The sequence below is a fragment of the Macaca thibetana genome, chromosome 8 (assembly GCF_024542745.1).
Source record: "Macaca thibetana thibetana isolate TM-01 chromosome 8, ASM2454274v1, whole genome shotgun sequence".
NCBI classification, from domain to species: Eukaryota; Metazoa; Chordata; class Mammalia; order Primates; family Cercopithecidae; genus Macaca; species Macaca thibetana.
The window spans coordinates 1,490,614-1,511,254 of record NC_065585.1 but is presented as its reverse complement, the minus strand read 5'-3'; the positions used below and the strand labels follow the sequence as shown (position 1 = coordinate 1,511,254).

The 20,641-nt window shown below is 50.1% G+C and overlaps 2 protein-coding genes and 1 non-coding gene across 3 annotated transcripts in view; 1 reads left to right on the top strand and 2 right to left on the bottom strand.

The window, feature by feature from the left end:
• PYCR3 (pyrroline-5-carboxylate reductase 3) overlaps positions 1-20,641 on the bottom strand; it is a 154,155-nt gene that overhangs the window by 35,649 nt on the left and 97,865 nt on the right. The window lies entirely within an intron of this gene.
• ZNF623 (zinc finger protein 623) lies at positions 399-19,947 on the top strand. Its single transcript, XM_050800928.1, has 2 exons — positions 399-534; positions 17,478-19,947. The coding sequence occupies exon 2, from the start codon at positions 17,551-17,553 to the stop codon at positions 19,060-19,062; it is 1,512 nt and encodes a 503-aa protein (XP_050656885.1). The 5' UTR covers positions 399-534; positions 17,478-17,550; the 3' UTR covers positions 19,063-19,947.
• Positions 12,864-12,923, bottom strand: LOC126961906 (U7 small nuclear RNA). The gene has a single exon (XR_007728487.1). It is a non-coding gene; the product is annotated as a U7 small nuclear RNA (small nuclear RNA).

Sequence of the window (20,641 nt, the reverse complement as noted above, 5' to 3'; positions counted from 1 at the left end):
TGCAGTGAGCCGAGATCGCGCCACTGCACTGCAGCCTGGGCGACAGAGAGACCCTGTCTTAAAAAAACCAAAACACCGCACAGCGCGCCGCTTCCCCACCTCTCTGGGGCGCAGAAGGAGGTAAAGTTTGGCCCTCACGGTATTTACTTCCCCTGGGTCCTCGCCTCCTGAGAGGCTGGTCTTGGGCTGCGGCCGGGCCTCGCCGCGAGGTCCAGACCCGAGTTTCGGAGCCCGCGCTTCCCGGCCCGCAATCCTCTCAACCGCGTAACGATGCCGCGCCCGCCGCACGCCCCGCGACCCTCCCGGGATCTTAGTTCCCGCGCCCGGAAGATCGCACCACCGAGAGGGGAGCCGATCCGTAGCGCTCCTAGAGCGCCACCGGAAGTTTCCCAGGCGGGGCTTCTCGCGACTTCCGGTCGCGGAGGGCTGGCTGAGGTGCGGGCTTTGTCGGCGGGTTTGCGGAACCCGCGCCCGCGGGGTCCAGTCAACGGCTGCGGGGTCGGGCTGGCGCCGTCCTCTCCCCGCCTGCGCCGGGTGAGTGGCGCGTTCCGGGCGGGGGCGGGCAACGCCTTAGCTGCAGCCCCGGCTGGCTCCGGAGCCCGGCGGCCTTGCCGGGGCAGAGTCCGCCGGGAGGGCCGGGCGGGGTCCGCAGGCCGCGGCCCGCCCCGCAGGGCGTCCAGGAGCGGGGCCTTGGCTAGCCCGTGTCCCGGAGGCAGCCACGGCCGCCCCCGCGAGGCTGCAGCGTCTTTCCAGCGAGCCCACCTCGGACCCGAGCCTGAGGTCTTCTCCCTGAGGAGCGCCGTGTGGGTCCCCTTGGTTCCCTCCTCTTGCCGGAGCCGTAGAGCCGCGGGCTTGAGTTTCCGTGTCGCCGTGTTCAGGCCCGCCAGGCCTGCGCGAGGTTGATGCCGCAGAGATGTCTTACGGTGTGACGGGACTGGGTGTGGGCGTTCCCGCGGCTGTGCCTGAACCCTGCCTCCGCGCCCTGGGGCCTTGAGGCTTCCCAGTGCTGGAGGAGATGCAGCGCCAGCATCTTCCATGCTGTTGGGGATAGGGGTGGGGAGGGAAACGTGATAAGCAGAATTAGAATTAAGTACAAGACTTGGTCCTGGAGGAGATTCCCAGATGGGAAGAGGTGGTTTGGCAATCCTGCTTTTTCTCGAAGGTACCCTTTCCCTTTCAAGTCTTTAAGAATCCCAGTGGCAGCCGGGCGCGGTGGCTCACGCCTGTATTCCCAGCACTTTGGGAGGCCGAGACGGGCGGATCACAAGGTCAGGAGATCGAGACCATCCTGGCTGACACAGTGAAACCCCGTCTCTACTAAAAAATACAAAAAACTAGCCGGGCGAGGTGGCGGGCGCCTGTAGTCCCAGCTACTGGGGAGGCTGAGGCGGGAGAATGGCTTGAACCCAGGAGGCGGAGGTTGCAGTGAGCCAAAATCGAGCTAAGATCCGGCCACTGCACTCCAGCCTGGGCAACAGAGTGAGACTCCACCTCAAAAAAAAAAAAAAGAATCCCAGTGGCATTCTCTGTGCTTATGTCAAGGCTGTCTTGTCCCCTTTACACATAGGCTACGTCATGGTCCAGCGACCCTCAGGGTCTGAGCAGCGCCTGGATGCGGGCCTCAGACTCGGGTAGTTGGTGTGAAACAGCTCAGGGAGCTGCCGAGCTTGTTGGCGCTGCCTCAGGGTCATGGAAGATGACCCAGGAGAGGACACGGGGCTCATCGTTATTCTTGGGCAGAGCGCTGAGCAGCATGCTGGTAGCAGAAGCCAAATGGCCTGCGTGGGGCAGGGGCAGTTGACAGCTGGCTCCAGTTCTCTGACCTGACGCTTGTTACCTCCCTGAACCTCTGCGGCATCTTGGGGAGCACTAGGAAAACAAGCGCTCCCTGCCTAGCGCGTGGCGCACGGTAGGCCCCTTGGTGTGGGGCGGGGCAAGGAGGTCCAGATGTTGGTGGAGCTCTAGTCCGTGGCCCACTCGGCTGCCCTCTGGCTCTGCTTTTCCTGTTTCCTAAGGGTGAAGCTTGGTGTTAACTTCTTCAGGCTGTAAGCAACACACAGTGACTCTGGCTGGGAATTTGAGGCTGGAATATCCCCTTACCAGTGTGGGTGTAAGAGCTGGGGGCTTCTAGTGCCGGATAGGACACCCCTGGACACCCCAGGGCTGCTGTGGCTTCTGATGATACACAACATCTGCTGTTGAGACAATTTCAGGTGATTTTTATTTATTTATTTATTTATTTGAGACGAAGTCTTGCTCTGTCGCCCAGGCTGGAGTGCAGTGGCATAATCTCGGCTCACTGCATCCCCAACCTCCCGGGTTCAAGTGATTCTTCTGCCTCAGCCTCCGGAGTTGCTGGGACTACAGGCATACGCCACCACGTCCGGCTAATTTTTGTATTTTTAGTAGAGACAAGGTTTCACCATATTGGCCAGGCTGGTCTCAAACTCCTGACCTCGTGATCCGCCCACCTCGGCTCCCAAAGTCCTGGGATTACAGGCGTGAGCCACGGCGCCTGTCCTCAGGTGATGTTTTATTCAGCAAATTCTGTGTTATAACAGGAGATGGGTCCATGCTAGCCAGTTTGTTGCATGGAGCCACAAGTCAGGTGGCTTCTTTTTTTTTCATTTCATGTCAGTTTCTTTAAATGAAAGTGTATTGATTTAATTTTACTTAAATTCATAAAAGAAAAAGGAGCTAAGCAAAAACTGAAGATAGCTATTTTGAGATAACTGTTTCTTCGAAGCAAGATATTTGCAATTGTAACAACTTTCTCTAGAGTCAGGCAGATCATGAGGTCAAGAGTTCGAGACCAGCCTGACCAACGTGGTGAAACTCCATCTCTACTAAGTACGGAAGTTAGCCAGCTGTGGTGGCATGCACCTGTAATCCCAGCTAGTCAGGAGGCTGAGGCAGGAGAATCGCTTGAACCAGGGAGGTGGAGGTTGCAGTGAGTGGAGATCACACCATTGCGCTCCAGCCTGGGCGACAGAGTGAGATTCCGTCTTAGAAAAAAAAAATTTTTTCTCAAAAGTTAAAAAAATTATGAAAATCATTAAGAGGCACACATATGGCTTTAAGATATATTCTTGTAAACAGAAACAGCTTGTTTCTGGCTGGGCGTGGTGGCTCACGCTTGTAATCCAATCCCAGCACTTTGGGAGGCTGAGGTGGGTGGATCACTTGAGGTCAGGAGTTTGAGACCAGCCTGGGTAATGTGGTGAAACCTCATCTGTACTAAAAATGCAAAAAAAATTAGCCGGGTGTGGTGGCAGGCGCCCGTAATCCCAGCTACTTGGGAGGCTGAGGCAGGAGAATAGCTTGAACACACAAGACAGAGATTGCGGTGAGCCGAAATTGTGCCACTGCACTCCAACCTGGGCGACAGAGCGAGACTCCGTCTCAAAAAACAAACAACAACAAAAAAACTTATTTCCAGGTATTATAACAGCCATTTTAAAATTTAAAATCAGAAGGCATCACTGAGTTCCAAAACAAATAAGAAACCAACATCTCCAGCCCACCGTTCCCCCACTTTTTTTTTGAGATGGAGTTTTGCTCTTGTTGCCCAGGCTGGAGTACAATGGCGCAATCTCAGCTCACTGCACCCTCTGCTGCCCGGTGTCAAGAGATTCTCCTGCCTCAGCCTGTTGAGAAGCCGGGATTACAGGCGTGTGCCACCACACCTGGCTAATTTTGTATTTTTAGTAGAGATGGGGTTTCACCATGTTGGCCAGGCTGGTCTTGAACTCCTGACCTCAGGTGATCTGCCTGCCTCAGCCTCCCAAAGTGCTGGGATTACAGGCATGAGCCACCATGCCCGGCCCATCTCCTTTTTTATTTTTACTTATTTTTTTTTTTTTTTTTTTTTTTTTTTTTTTTTTTTTTTTTGAGACTGAGTCTGGCTCTGTCGCCCAGGCTGGAGTGCAGTGGCCGGATCTCAGCTCACTGCAAGCTCCGCCTCCCGGGTTTACGCCATTCTCCTGCCTCAGCCTCCGGAGTAGCTGGGACCACAGGCGCCCGCCACCTCGCCCGGCTAGTTTTTTGTATTTTTTAGTAGAGACGGGGTTTCACCGTGTTAGCCAGGATGGTCTCGATCTCCTGACCTTGTGATCCGCCCGTCTCGGCCTCCCAAAGTGCTGGGATTACAGGCTTGAGCCACCGCGCCCGGCCTATTTTTACTTATTTTTAATTTTTATTTATTTATTTATTTTTGAGGTAGAGTTTTGCTCTTGTTGCCCAGGCTGGAGTGCAATGGCGCCATCTCGGCTCACTGCAGCCTCCACCTCCACCTCCACCTCCTGGGTTCAAGCGATTCTCCTGCCTCAGCCTCCCTAGTAGCTGGGATTACAGGCATGTGCCACCGTGCCCAGCTTATTTTGTATTTTTAGTGGAGATGGGGTTTCTCCATGTTGGTCAGGCTGGTCTCGAACTCCTGACCTCAGGTGATGTGCCCACCTCAGCCTCCCAAAGTGTTGGGATTACAGCTGTGAGCTACTGTGCCCAGCTTACTTTTTTTTTGAGATGGAGTCTTGCTCTGTTGCCCAGGCTGGAGTGCAGTGGCGCAATCTCGGCTCACTGCAAGCTCCGCCTCCTGGGTTCACGCCATTCTCCTGCCTCAGCCTCCCAAGTAGCTGGGACTACAGGCACCCGCCACCACGCCCGGCTAATTTTTTGTATTTTTAGTAGAAACGGGGTTTCACCGTGTTAGCCAGGATGGTCTCGATCTCCTGACCTCGTGATCCACCCGCCTCGGCCTCCCAAAATGCTGGAATTACAGGCGTGAGCCACCGCGCCGGGCCTTTTTTTTTTTTTTTTTTTTTTTTTGAGATGGGAGTCTTGCCCTGTGACCCAGGCTGGAGTGCAATGGTGTGATCTCAGCTCACAGCAACCTCTGCCCCCTGGATTCAAGCGATTCTTCTGTCTCAGCCTCCCGAGTAGCTGGGATTACAGGCACGCACCACCACGCCTGTCTAATTTTTTGTCTCTTTAGTAGAGATGAGGTTTCACCATTTTGACCAGGGTGGTCTCGAACTCCTGACCCTGTGATCCTTCTGCCTCGGCCTCCCAAAATGCTGGGATTACAGGCGTGAGCCACTGCATCAGGCCTCTCTTTTTAAAACAGAGACTGTGTTTCACCATGTTGACCAGGCTGGTCTCTAACTCCTGAGCTCAAGCAGTCCACCTGCCTCAGCCTCCCAAAGTGCTGGGATTACAGGTGTGAGCCACCATGCCTGGCCCAGTTTGAATTTATCATCATGGGGAGAATTGAATCTGAATATTTGGGTTGTATATTAGCATTATTTAAGACGTAGGTTAAAGTTGCTGTAACAGATTCAAATATGGTGTTTCTTTTTTTTTTTTTTTTTTGAGACGGAGTCTCACTTTGTCGCCCAGGCTGGAGTGCAGTGGCCGGATCTCAGCTCACTGCAAGCTCCGCCTCCCGGGTTTACGCCATTCTCCTGCCTCAGCCTCCCGAGTAGCTGGGACTACAGGCGCCCACCACCTCGCCCGGCTAGTTTTTTGTATTTTTAGTAGAGACGGGGTTTCACCATATTAGCCAGGATGGTCTCGATCTCCTGACCTCGTGATCCACCCGTCTCGGCCTCCCAAAGTGCTGGGATTACAGGCTTGAGCCACCGCGCCCGGCCATGGTGTTTCAAATAAGAAACTTGAGTTGTCTTACTCTCTCTTTTTTTTTTTTTTTTTTTTTTTTGAGACGGAGTCTCGCTGTGTGGCCCAGGCTGGAGTGCAGTGGCCCGATCTCGGCTCACTGCAAGCTCCACCTCCCGGGTTCACGCCATTCTCCTGCCTCAACCTCCGAGTAGCTGGGACTACAGGCGCTCGCCACCACGCCCAGCTAGTTTTTTATATATTTTTTTTAGTAGAGACGGGGTTTCACCATGTTAGCCAGGATGGTCTCGATCTCCTGACCTCGTGATCCACCTGCCTCGGCCTCCCAAAGTGCTGGGATTACAGGCTTGAGCCACCACGACCGGCCGTCTTACTCTCTCTTAAAGGTAGGGGGTGGCCTCCAGGGACTCTGGCTGCCCTGCCTCATCAGCACTGTGGGGAGGGGAGAGAGCGGACAGCATGCACACATCACTTCCCTTCTCGCCTCAGCTTGGTCACAAAGCCACCTCAGTTAAGGGAACACTAGGAAGTGTCATTTGTGGGGCAATCATTAGTAATTTGATGGGATTTCTAACACTAAAAGGAAGAAGGAAACAGGAAGGCTGGGGAACCACAGCGGCCACCCAAGTGTCCAGTGGACCTTTTATCACACACATGGGGATGTGCCAGTGTGGGTCCAGATCACTGCGATAAAGTGAATAGCAAAACAAAGCAAGTCACAGGAACTTTTTAGTTTCCCAGTGTATGTAAAAGTTAACGTTTAAGTTATGCTGTGGTCACTATTAAGTATGCAATAGCATTATGTCTAAAAAAATGTAAATAATTTAAAGATATTTTATTGCTAAAAGATGATCATCTGAGCCTTAAGTTGTAATCATTTTGCTGGTGGAGGGTCTTGCCTCTCTTGATGTCCCTCCACCTCCTGGGTTCAAGCGATTCTCCTGCTCACTGATCAGGGTGGTGGTTGCTGAAGATTGGTGTGACTGACACTTTCTTAAAGTGGGACGATGAAATTTGCCACATCAATGGAATCTTGCTTTCACAAAAGATTTCTCTGTATGTAGCATGCAAAGCTGTTTGCTAGTATTTTACCCACAGTAGAACTTCTTTCAGAATTAGAGTCAAGCCTCTCAAACCCTGCCTGTGTTTTATCAACTAAGTTTATGGAATCTTCAAAATCCTTTGTTGTCATTTCAACAGTGTTCATGGCATCTTCACCAGAAGCAGATTCCATCTCAAGAAACTTACTTGTTTTGCTCGTCTCTAAGAAGCAACACCTCAGCCAGGCACGGTGGCTCATGCCTGTAGTCCCAGCACTTTGGGAGGCTGAGGTGGTGGGTGGATCACCTGAGGTCAGGAGTTTGAGACCAGCCTGGCCAACATAGCAAAACCCCATCTCTACTAAAAATACAAAAATTAGCCGGGCGTGGTGGTGGGCGCCTGTAATCCCAGCTACTGAGGAAGCTGAGGCAGGAGAATTGCTTGAACCCGGGAGTTGGAGGTTGCAGTGAGCCGAGATTGTGCCACTGCACTCCACCTGGGGAACAAGAGTGAAACTCTGTCTCAAAAAAAAAAAGAAGCAACACCTCATCCGTTTAAGTTTGGTCATGAGATTGAAGCAATTCAGTCACATGTTTAGGCTACACTTCTAAATCTAGTTATCTTGCTGTTTTCACCACATCTGCAGTTGCTCCCTCCACTGAAGTCTCAAATCCCTCAAAGATTCATGAGGGCTGGAATCAAGTTTTTCCAAAATATCAAATGTTGTTATTTTGACCTCCTCCCACGAATCATGAATGTTCTTCATGGCGTCTATAATGATGGCTCCTTTCCAGAAGGTTTTCAGCTGACTGCCCAGATCGATCAGAGGAATCATTATCTATGGCAATTATCTACAGCCTTGTGAAGCATATTTCTTAAATAGTGAGACTTGAAAGTTGGAGTGGCTCCCAGCCACGGGCTGCAGAATGCACGTTGTGTTGGCATAAGAAGAACATCAGTCTCCCTGTTCATCTCTGTCAGAGCTCTTGGGTGATCAGGAGCATTGTCAGTGAGTAGTGTTTCGAAAGGAATATTTTTTTCTGAGCAGTAGGTCTCATTAGTGAACTTAAAATACTCAGTAAACTGCTGTAAACAGATGCGCTGTCATCCAGGCTTTGTTCCATGTCTAGAACACAGGCAGAGTGGATTTAGCATCATTCTCAAGGCTCCTAAAATTTTTAGAATGGGAAATGAGCGTTGGCGTCATGTCACCAGCTGCATTCGCCCCTAACGAGAGAGTCAGCCTGTCATTTCAATCTTTGAAGCCAGGCATTGACTTCTCTCTAGTTACGAAAGTCCTAGATGCCATCTTCCAATAGAAAGCAGTTTTATCCATACTGAAAATCTTTTTACAGTAGCCACCTTAGTCAGCCATCTTAGCTAGATCAGGAGAACTTGCTGCAGTTTCTCCCGTAAAACTTGTGACTTCACCTTCCTCTTTTATGTATGGAAGTGACTTATTTCCTTAAACTTCATGAACCAACCTCCGCTGGCTTTCTGCTTTTCTTCTGCAGCTTACCTCACCTGTCTCGGCCTTCATAGAATTGAGAACGGTTAGGACCTTGCTGTGGATTCATCTTTGGTTGCCAGTCACACCAACCGTCAGGGAAAGTTGTTGTTTTAATCTCTCCAGACCACTCAGACTTCCTCCACATCAGCAATAAGGCGGTCTTGCTGTCCTATCATTTGTGTGTTCACTGGAGCAGCTCCTTTAATTTCCTTCGGGGGCTTTTCCTTTGCATTCCCACTCGGCCATTTGATGCAAGAGGCCCGGTTTTCTGACTGAGTTTTAGACATGCCTTCCTCACGAAGTTTAATCATTTCTAGCTTTTGGTTTAAAGTGAGAGATGCGGGATTCCTCATTTCATGTGAGCACTTAGAGGCCTTGGTAAGGTTACTAATTAGCCTAATCTCAATATTGTTGTGTCCAGGGAAGAGGGAGGCCGGAGGGAAGGGAGAGAGATGGGGAACAGCCAGTTGGTGGTGGATGTAGAAAACACACATTGATAATTCAGCTTCTTTTATGGGTGCGGTTTGTGGTGCCCCAAACAGTGACAGTAGTTTTAGATTCCTGTTACCTGCCCGGTACCTGGCATGGGTGTGGAGGGCAGAGTTCTGAGGTGGCCTCTTAGATTCCTGGCCCCTAATGTACACACCCCTTCTTCCAGTTACTCAGACACTCGTCTGGTACTGCTGTGAAGAGACTTGGAGATGTCCAGAAGTCCCAGGTCAGTGAGGTGAGAAGGGAGGCCGTCTGGGAGAGCCTGACCTAATCGCACAGGCCCTGGGAAGCAGAGGTTCCTCCATCTGGTTGGAGAACAGAGGCTGAGATTAGACACCTGAGAAAAATGTGATGTGCTGTGCCTGCCTTGAGGCTTCAGCTGGCCCCTAGGGGCAGCTCCTGCTCACAGCCAGCAAACACACAGGGTTCTCAGTCCTACAGTTGCAGGGAACTGGATTCTGCCACGAAATCTGAGTAAGTTTGGAAAGTAGTTTTCCCCAGGGCCTCCAGATGAGAACTCGGCCCGATGACATACAGTTGCAACTTTGCGTGACCCTGCGTGGAGGTCCCAGCTGGCCTGGATGTGTGACCTGCAGAACTGTGGGGTGACAAATGCATGCTGCTTTAAGCTGCTGAGTTTATGTAAATTGTTTTTGGAGCAGTGGATAACTGAGTGGGAGAGGGCTTGGCACTGGGCGGGTGGAGTCCCCTTCTTGGAAGCAGTTCCCAGAGTGGGGATTTCCAAACTGCAGGCTGGGGCATTGCCCTCAACAGCGGGGCTGGGTAGAGCATCCCAGTGCCTGTGTGAGGTCGCATAATCCCGGGCCTGACTTTTCCAAAGTGAGCACCGGTGTGACCCAGGGCACCATGTGCCCCTGCCGGCCACAGTGTCTCCCGAACACCATTGCAGCTTACATCCTCCCACTGGGGATTGGCTCTCTGTTTTCTAGCTTTATGTAAATGGAGTCATACAATATGAGCTCTTTTGTGCCTGGCTGGTTTTGCTCAGCACTTCGTCTGTTGTGAGGTCCACCTGCGCTTTTGTGTGTGGCAGTTTTTTTTCTGTGCATTATTGTTTTGTGTGAGTCTTCTGTTGCTATTTAGGGTGTTAGAATGTTGCTAAGAACACTCTAGCTACAGACTTCTGCAGGGCAGGCTTGCAGTTTCTCCAGCAACCTAATTCCCTTGAAAATATCATCACTGTTGGCGCTGCTTGCTGCCAGTGCATCCCATGTCACAGCTCTGGTTTTGTTATTTTTTATTTTTATTTTTTTAAATTTTATTTGTTTTGAGATGGAGTCTCACTTTGTCACCCAGGCTGGAGTACAGTGGTGTGATCTCCGCTCACTGCAACCTCCGCCTCCCAGGTTCCAGTGATTCTCCTGTCTCAGCCTCCCAAGTAGCTGGGATTATAGGTGCACGCCACCACGCCCGGCTACTTTTTGTATTTTTAGTAGAGATGAGGTTTCACCATAGCCAGGCTGGTCTCGAACTCCTGACCTCAAGTGATCCTCCCACCTTAGCCTCCCAAAGTGCTGGGATTACAGGCTTAAGCAACTGCACCTGATGCAGCTCTGGTTTTTAAATCAGCAGAAAAATCTCCAGTTTTATTTACTGGATTCTAGGCTGGGCTGATCCCCCCTCTCTCATTATACTGGCAGTGGCCTTGAGGTATTGGAGACAGTAGTAGTGGGTGCGAAGGCAACATTACCCATCTTCGCAGTGGCCCGGCTCCCACTGCCCAGCAAGAACCCCAAAGAGAAGGCTCTTGAGGCGAGACAGTCAGCTTTCTCATCCTGAGAGCCGCATTAATGGGTCCTCAGTGCATAAGCAGAATATATATGGAAATCAAAAAGGGAATACATGGCCGGGTGTGGTGGCTCACCCCTGTAACCCCAGCACTTTGGGAGGCCAAGGTTGGTGGACTGCTTGAGGCCAGGATTTCGACACCAACCTGGCCAATATGGAGAAACCCCATCTCTACTAAAAATACACAAGAATTGCTTGAACCCAGGAGGTGGAGGTCGCAGTGAGCTGAGATCGTGCCACCATGCAATCAGCCTGTGTGACAGAGCAAGACCCTATCTTAAAAAAAAAAAATGCCGGATGCAGTTGCTCAAGCCTGTAATCCCAGCACTTTGGGAGACCGAGGTGGGCGGATCACCTCAGGTTGGGAGTTTGAGACCAGCCTGACCAATATGGAGAAACCCCATCTCTACTGAAAATACAAAATTAGCCGGGCATGGTGGTGCATGCCTATAATCCCAGCTACTTGTGAGGCTGAGGCAGGAGAATCGCTTGAACCTGGGAGCCGGAGATTGCGGTGAGCTGAGATCGTGCCATTGCACTCCAGCCTGGGCAATAAGAGCAAAACTCCGTCTCAGAAAAAAAGAGAAAATACAAATCCTTGGCTGGACGCTGTGGCTTACTCCTGTAATCCCGGCACTTTGGAAGGCCGAGGCGGGCGGATTATGAGGTCAGGAGAGGGAGACCATCCTGGCTAACACAGTGAAACTCCATCTCTACTAAAAATACAAAACAATTACCCGGGTGTGGTGGCAGGCGCCTGTAGTCCCAGCTGCTTGGCAGGAGATTGGCGTGAACCTGGGAGGCGGAGCTTGCAGTGAGCAGAGATGGCGCCACTGCACTCCAGCCTGGGCGACAGAGTGAGACACTGTCTAAAAAAAAAAAGACAAATCCTCAGACTTCAGGCTGGTAAAGTACAGGCGCCAAGAAAGAGACTTTCTCGCACAGCAATCACCGTTCCTTTGGTCTCTGCTTTCAGAGAGTGGATTCTGGCTTCCTCCCTTTCCATGGCGGAGCCTCAGGTATTGTTTCATTGTAACATCTATGAGGGAAAAAGTGATTCCTGGGTTCAGAGAGTGGATTCTGGCTTCCTCCCTTTCCATGGCGGAGCCTCAGGTATTGTTTCATTATAACATCTATGAGGGGAAAAGTGATTCCTGGGTTCAGAGAGTGGATTCTGGCTTCCTCCCTTTCCATGGCGGAGCCTCAGGTATTGTTTCATTATAACATCTATGAGGGGAAAAGTGATTCCTGGGTTCAGAGAGTGGATTCTGGCTTCCTCCCTTTCCATGGCAGAGCCTCAGGTATTGTTTCATTGTAACATCTATGAGGGGAAAAGTGATTCCTGGGTTCAGAGAGTGGATTCTGGCCTCCTCCCTTTCCATGGCAGAGCCTCAGGTATTGTTTCATTATAACATCTATGAGGGGAAAAGTGATTCCTGGGTTCAGAGAGTGGATTCTGGCCTCCTCCCTTTCCATGGCAGAGCCTCAGGTATTGTTTCATTATAACATCTATGAGGGGAAAAGTGATTCCTGGGTTCAGAGAGTGGATTCTGGCTTCCTCCCTTTCCATGGCAGAGCCTCAGGTATTGTTTCATTATAACATCTATGAGGGAAAAAGTGATTCCTGGGTTCAGAGAGTGGATTCTGGCCTCCTCCCTTTCCATGGCAGAGCCTCAGGTATTGTTTCATTGTAACATCTATGAGGGGAAAAGTGATTCCTGGGTTCAGAGAGTGGATTCTGGCTTCCTCCCTTTCCATGGCAGAGCCTCAGGTATTGTTTCATTATAACATCTATGAGGGGAAAAGTGATTCCTGGGTTCAGAGAGTGGATTCTGGCTTCCTCCCTTTCCATGGCGGAGCCTCAGGTATTGTTTCATTATAACATCTATGAGGGGAAAAGTGATTCCTGGGTTCAGAGAGTGGATTCTGGCTTCCTCCCTTTCCATGGCAGAGCCTCAGGTATTGTTTCATTGTGACATCTATGAGGGGAAAAGTGATTCCTGGGTTCAGAGAGTGGATTCTGGCCTCCTCCCTTTCCATGGCAGAGCCTCAGGTATTGTTTCATTACAACATCTATGAGGGAAAAAGTGATTCCTGGCTGTGACACCATGTGTGCAGTGTGCACAATCTCCCCACGACTGCCTGGCTTTCCTCCACGTCCCCAAGATGTGTCCATTAGGTGAATTGGGGTGTCTCCTTAGTCCCACCATGAGCGAGTTTGGGTGTGTGGGTTGCCCTGTGGTGGGACCCTGTCCTATCCAGGGCTGGTTCTCACCTTGCACCCTGAGCTGCCAGGATAGGCTCCAGCTACCCAGGACCCTGCATTAAAATAAGTGGGTAAATAATTGTCTTGTTTTTCTTAATTTTTTTTTTTATGGGAGATTTTCCAGTAAAAACTGAGAAACCTGCTAGACATTCTAAAAGAGCTGTAGCAAGCACTGTTAATCTTTCTTTAAGATATGTATAACTCACATTTATTTCAGTGTTTAATACTAGAAGTGTTGGAGCTTTTTTTTTTTTTTTTTTTTTTTTAGTTAGCGACAGGGTCTCACTCTGTCACCTAGGTTGGAGTGCCATGGCACAGTCATGGCTTACTGTAGCCTCAAACCTTTGGGCTCAAGTGATCCTGCTGCCTTAGCCTCTCAAATAGCTGGGACCGCAGGTATGCAGCATCATACCCAGCTAATTAAAAAATTTTTTTTAGAGATGGAGTCTTGCTGTGTTGCCTAGCCTGGTCTCGGACTCCTGGCCTCAAGTAGGCCTCCTCCTCTGGCCACTGGAAATGCTGGGATGATAGGCATGAGCCACTGTACCTGGCTTATTACCCTCTATTGAGTGTATTATGTATGCATGATTAGAACATTCATTCATACAACAGATATTTATGACATGTATTACTTTCTGCCGGGAATTGTTTGGGTTGCTGAGGATAAAGAACAGAACAAAGTTCCTGCCCACACAGCACTTACATACTTGTCGGGGAGACAGCAAAACACAGTTTGTTGCCTGTGGGGGAGGGGTTGTGTGTGTGTGCGTGCGCGTACGTATGTATATATATATATCACAATTCGTTGATTCTAAGACATTTTCTCCATATTTTAATATCTCTGAAATTGAGTTGCCTGTTAGAATTGATGGAGTGTTTTTTGTTGTTGTTTGAGACAAGATTTTACTCTGTCACCCAGGCTGGAATGCTGTGGCACAAGCACGGCTCACTGCAGTCTCAACTTCCTGGGCTCAAATGATTCTCCTGCCTCAGTCTCCCATAGCCGGGACCACAGGTGTGCTACCTTGCCTGGCTGTTTTTAAAAATGTTTTTTGTAGAGATGGGATCTCTCTGCCTTGCCCAGGCAGACACTGAACTCCTGGTCTCAAGTGACCCTCCTACCTCTGCCTCCCAAAGTCTTAGGATTACAGGAGTGAGCCACTGTGTCTGGCTTGATGGAGTATTTTCATTTAAATTGGTACTTTTATTTTCCTTCATGGTTCCTAAAGTCGTGTCACATCTCACGTTGGCTGCTGTGATTGGGTGACTTGTGATTGGTCAGAGTCAGAACTGTCACATCTCACAGTCGTTGGCTGCTGTGATTGGGTGACTTGTGATTGGTCAGGTGGTCAGAACTGTCACATCTCACGTTGGCTGCTGTGATTGGGTGACTTGTGATTGGTCAGAGTCAGAACTGTCACATCTCACAGTCGTTGGCTGCTGTGATTGGGTGACTTGTGATTGGTCAGGTGGTCAGAACTGTCACATCTCACGTTGGCTGCTGTGATTGGGTGACTTGTGATTGGTCAGGTGGTCAGAACTGTCACATCTCACGTTGGCTGCTGTGATTGGGTGACTTGTGATTGGTCAGAGTCAGAACTGTCACATCTCACGTTGGCTGCTGTGATTGGGTGACTTGTGATTGGTCAGGTGGTCAGAACTGTCACATCTCACGTTGGCTGCTGTGATTGGGTGACTTGTGATTGGTCAGGTGGTCAGAACTGTCACATCTCACGTTGGCTGCTGTGATTGGGTGACTTGTGATTGGTCAGGTGGTCAGAACTGTCACATCTCACGTTGGCTGCTGTGATTGGGTGACTTGTGATTGGTCAGAGTCAGAACTGTCACATCTCACGTTGGCTGCTGTGATTGGGTGACTTGTGATTGGTCAGAGTCAGAACTGGTCAGAACTGTGCAGAGGAAGCAGAGGCAGGAGAGAGGGCATGCTGGGGGTGCTGAGGGTGAGGGGGCCTTGCTGTTTTGTAGCGTGACTAGGAAGGACTCCGATCAGGTGATGTCAACACAGACACCTGAAGGACATCGAGGAGTGAACCATGCAAATATTCTTGGAGTCTTTCTATGAAAGGGCAAAGGCTCCAAGGGGGCTTCTTTGGTCACACTGACCAAAGAAGAGGGAAGGGGAGGGCAGGGGGAGCAGCAGGAGTCCAGGCCCGGTGGCCCTCATGGGGCCTGAGTAGGGGATGGGAAACCCTTGTAAGTTTTGCGTAGAAAAGTGACATCTGATTTATGATTTTAAAGCGTAATTCTGCTGGCTGTGTAGAAAAGAGCTGAAGAAGGGGAGAAGTAAGAAGGTGGGAGGCAGTCACACTTCATGGTGAAAGGCGATGGTGCAGATGGCAGCCCTGTAGGCTGTGGGCATCTGGTGCTGGGCGTGGTTTTGAACAGATGTGGTTGGAGGAGTTGCTGGCAGCTCTCAGGCCCCATGAGGCAAGTAGTTAAGAACAAAAGGAAAAGGAGTCAAGGGCTATTGCAATGTCTGTGGCCTGAACAAATGAGACAATGGAGAAGATTATAGGAGGAGGAAAGTCAGAAGTGAGGCAGGAAGCGTTAGTGTTGAAACTTCTGGGAGCATCCGATTGAAGGTGTGGGGTGGGGAGCTGGTCAGGTGTGGGGACTGGAAAGAGGGCCAGGTTGGAGGCAGGCATGTGAGTCTTCAGCATAGATGGCGTTGCTGTCCGATAATGAGTGCACTCCCCTCTGTAATGGACAAAGATGAGGGCTGAACCCTAGACACGCCAGGGCTTTGAGGCATCAGGGGACACTGGGAGGAGCTGTCAGTGAGGCAGGTAAGGAACAGAGAAAGGCTGTCTCAGATTCACATAAGGAGAGTGACTTCTGAAGGAGCAGGGCTGTGTCAGTGCTGCCGCAGGTTGAGTTGGAAGTGTGGCCATAGCTGACCCCTGATGTGGTGACATGGATGTTTGGGGTGAGAGCCCTACTGCAGTAGGCTCAGGGGAAGGAGGAAATGGAGAAATCAAGCGTGGGGTGGGGGCTCTTTGAATGTGGCTGTGGAGGAGGAGTGTTATGGGATAGTAATTGGTGGGACATGGGGCCCATGACGTGCATTTTTCAGGTAGTTGGGAACAGGTGCACTTCATGCTGACGGGAGTGGTGGGCTTGGAGGGCAAGGACTTCAGGATGGAGGAGAGGGGTGGGTGCTCAAGTGCTGTCCTTGCATGTGTGAGAGGGAAAGGGAGCTCACACACAAGTAGTAGTGTTGACCTTAAGTCAGATCAAGGGCAGTTTAACCCAGGTAACAAGCCTGGCAGAGGATGGGTGGAGATACAAGCTGGCAGGAGATGTGGGAGGCAGTGGATGTCCTTGCCTGATTTCTTCTGTTTTCTCGTTGAAACAAGAAGCAAGGTCACCAGTGGGGAGGGAGGAGGGAGTGCTGGGTCTGTAAGAAGACAGGAGAAGTGGAAGGTCCTGTAGGGAGTGGGAAGGGTAGGAGTTGCTGGCAGCTCTCAGGCCCCATTAGGCAAGTAGCTCTGAATTTAAAGAACTCAGCTGGCTGGGCGTGGTGGCTCATGCCTGTAATCCCAGCACTTTGGGAGGCCAAGGCCAGCGGATCACCTGAGGTCAGGAGATGGAGACCATTCTGGCTAACACGATGAAACCCCGTATCTACTAAAAATACAAAAAGTTAGCCGGGCATGGTGGTGGGCGCCTGTAGTCCCAGCTGCTCGAGAGGCTGAGGCAGGAGAATGGAGTGAACCCAGGAGGTGGAGCTTGCAGTGAGCCGAGATGGTGCCACTGCACTCCAGCCTAGGCGACAGAGCGAGATTCTGTCTTAAAAAAAAAAAAAAAAGGCCGGGCGCGGTGGCTCAAGCCTGTAATCCCAGCACTTTGGGAGGCCGAGACGGGCGGATCACGAGGTCAGGAGATCAAGACCATCCTGGCTAACACGGTGAAACCCCGTCTCTACTAAAAAATACAGAAAACTAGCCGGGCGTGGTGGCGGGCGCCTGTAGTCCCAACTACTCGGGAGGCTGAGGCAGGAGAATGGCGTGAACCCGGGAGGCAGAGCTTGCAGTGAGCTGAGATCTGGCCACTGCACTCCAGCCTGGGGGACAGAGCGAGACTCTGTCTCAAAAAAAAAAAAAAAAAAAACCTCAGCAAGAGTGCAGGCGCAAATCAGGACACAGCCTCGTTTTAACCAAAGCTTGGACTTTCCCATCCGAGTATGATGGAGGGAGAAAAGGGCAGGGGAGTCTGGATTCTGTGTAGGAGGGTGATTTTCATGTAATTTACAGTGAACACAGTGCCCCAGACCATGGGGTTTAAGCTAGGTACAGAGGGGAGAAGAGGACATGAAGGAAGGAATGAGGAACAGGGAAGAGGTGGCAGGGCTGATACATTTATACGTTTGTTTAAAATACCTGTCTTGGTTTCTTAATGGAGTCCAAGCATATCTCCACCCCTCTGCAACTCATCCAGGATTCACTAACGGTCAGAGGAGTGTTGTGCACCACAGGCCAGTCTGTCCTGGTGTTGTATGTTAAAAGTGGAGCCACAAAGAAGCCATCTTACGTGGGACGGGCTTGGGTGTGAGGCCAGAGCTGTGGGTAGCAGCACTTTGGGTCAGAAGTGAGGAGCAGAGGAAACACTTTCCACCTCTTGGATATGAATTTTATCTGACCCTGATTCAGGGGATCCCCATCTGTTAAGTAAGGGGAAAGATGATTTTGTTGTCTTTTGTTTCAGATTCTAATGTAGGAACTGGTGAGAAGAAGGTGGTTGAAGCTGGATTTCTGAGGATGAAAACTCACATAGGATAATGTCAGATAAACTCACAGTGATGGAGCTCCCTTCTCCCGAGTCTGAGGAAGTCCATGAGCCCAGATTAGGGGAGCTTTTGGGAAATCCAGAAGGTCAGAGCCTGGGGAGTTCCCCCTGTCAGGACAGGGGCTGCAAGCAGGTGACAGTGACCCATTGGAAGATCCAAACAGGAGAGACAGCTCAAGTGTGTGCCAAGTCAGGAAGAAACCCTATTCTGAACTCAGACCTTCTTCTGCTTCAGAGAGAGCTCATAGAGGGGGATGCCAATCCTTGTGATATCTGTGGCAAAACCTTCACGTTTAATTCCGACCTAGTTAGGCATCGAATTTCGCATGCTGGGGAGAAACCTTACAGGTGCGATCAGTGTGGGAAAGGCTTTGGCCAGAGCTCACACCTTATGGAGCATCAGAGAATTCACACTGGAGAGAGACTCTACGTCTGTAACGTGTGTGGGAAAGACTTCATTCACTATGCAGGTCTCATTGAGCATCAGCGCGTTCATTCAGGAGACAAGCCCTTCAAATGTGCACAGTGTGGGAAGGCATTTGGTCACAGTTCAGACCTGATTAGGCACCAGAGAGTTCACACCAGAGAGAGACCTTTCGAATGCAAAGAGTGTGGAAAAGGCTTCAGTCAGAGCTCCTTACTTATTCGTCATCAGAGGATTCACACGGGAGAAAGGCCCTATGAGTGCAATGAATGTGGGAAATCCTTCATAAGGAGCTCGAGCCTCATTCGCCACTATCAGATCCACACAGAAGTGAAACAGTATGAATGCAAAGAATGTGGGAAGGCATTCCGTCATCGCTCAGACCTTATCGAGCACCAGAGGATCCACACCGGAGAGAGACCCTTTGAATGCAATGAGTGCGGGAAAGCCTTTATTCGGAGCTCGAAGCTCATTCAGCATCAGAGGATCCATACTGGGGAGAGGCCTTACGTGTGCAACGAGTGTGGGAAGCGCTTCAGCCAGACGTCAAACTTCACCCAGCATCAGAGAATTCACACTGGAGAGAAACTCTATGAATGTAACGAGTGTGGGAAAGCTTTCTTTCTGAGTTCATACCTTATTCGACACCAGAAGATCCACACTGGAGAGAGAGTGTATGAATGTAAGGAATGCGGGAAAGCGTTTCTCCAGAAAGCCCATCTCACTGAGCACCAGAAGATCCACTCTGGGGACAGGCCCTTCGAATGTAAAGACTGTGGGAAAGCCTTCATCCAGAGCTCCAAGCTGCTTCTGCACCAGATCATTCACACTGGAGAAAAGCCCTATGCCTGCAGTTATTGTGGGAAAGGCTTTATTCAGAGGTCAAACTTCCTTCAGCACCAGAAGATTCATACTGAAGAGAAGCTCTATGAATGTAGTCAGTATGGGAGAGATTTTAACTCAACTACAAACTTTAAAAATAATCAAAGTGTTCACCAAGAGGGACTTTCCTTGAGTAAGGCCCCCATACATTTGGGCGAGAGGTCTGTCGATCAGGGGCAACACATAGATAACTTATAAAATAATTATTCTCCCGCCCAATGAGTGATGTTTGGAAATGCGTGGAATTAGGATTCATGTGGTTTCTAAGATTTGGACATGTCAGAATTTTGTGAATCATGGATGGAGCTGCTTTTGGAGTGGATGCCACCTGCCACTGTGCAGCACTAGCAGGCTCACCCTTCTCAGCTGTGAGCACTGTCCTCGGGAGAGTCACAGGGCTTGACACCTGACTCTGAGCTGGAACAGTAGGGGCAGGGAGGAGACAGGTCTCAAGAAAAGGTTTTTAAAAAATTTTATCCACAGTTACAGTCCATCCTTGAGTTAAATCCCTTTTAGAGCAGAACTGTGTATCTAATCTTATTACTTAGGAGAATGTTACCTAGGAAATTTTGATCTATTAAGTTGAAGAAAGATAACTTGTATACAGACCCCTGAGCCATTTCCCTGTTGTCTGGAGGAGGAACTCCAGGTCCCCCATCCTGGGCACTACGGCCTCCTGTGTCCTGGAGCCTCACCTCCCACTGCCTGACTTCCTGCCACACAGTTAATGCTACAGCAACACCAACTGCTTCATCTTCCCTGTGCTCCACGTGGCTTCCTACCTCTCTCGCCTTTGTTCTTGTTAAAGGGTCTTCTCAGCTAATTAACTCCAAATCATGGTTCAAGATATGCCTCAGGCATCATGTCAAGGGATGTTTCCCTCAGGCTTAGTTGGCAGCGCGTTCCACACTGCTGTGGCTCAGTGATTACTGCTATTACTGTATTTACTTGCATATGTCAGAATGACTTGGTAGACTATCTCTGCTGTTATACTCTGAGTTCCTATGGACAGTGATCATATCTGATTGATTTCCATGTGTCCACTGTCTCTCACAAGGCAATAAAAAATACACCCCTAAATCTATGTGTGATTGGCATCTGTCTTGCTTTGTCCTTTCTATACTGCCATTTTAAAAATTTTCAGCTGTTAGCTGTTTTTTTAATTGTTTGTTCATTTTGTATCAGTATAATCTATGACTCTGTTAGAAGTATCTTCTCAGCCCTGCTACTGTCTGCTGCTCCTACTTAACTCAGAAGTTGCAGGCTATTGCAATAGCCTGTGCATATCCACGCCCTCCTGTGTGCCGCCTTACAGCTCATGCAGAACTGTCCACTTGATCTGGAGGGCATTGACACCTGACTCAGCTGAACAGTGGGGACAGGAGGAGGCAGGTCTCAAGAGAAGGCCTTCACTCACTTGTCTGTATCTTTCTGTCTCACTGGAAAGGCACAGTCTCAATGCACTACATAGCTCTTCTGTTTTAGCAGTTCCAAGGTTGAACTGAGCTCTTGTCATTTTCCATGCTTTCTGGCTCATTTTCTCATTTACTTAAAAATGTATTGATATCTATAAGGAATAGTCCTAAATGTTGGGAAAACAGATGAGCAACCCACTACCCTGAAGTCCTCCACAGTGTAGTGGGGAAGACAGAGAGCACAGTACGATGAGTCAAGTGTGTGCTCTCAGTTTTGAAGGAGCACAGGTGAGGGGGTGACTGATGTGGCACAAAGCTGGGAAGGCACAGAAGAGTGACATTTCAGCTGGGCCAGAGAGATC

Bases quoted from the DNA above. Each gene is read 5' to 3' on its own strand.
- ZNF623 (XM_050800928.1), top strand. From the start codon at position 17,551: ATGTCAGATAAACTCACAGTGATGGAGCTCCCTTCTCCCGAGTCTGAG.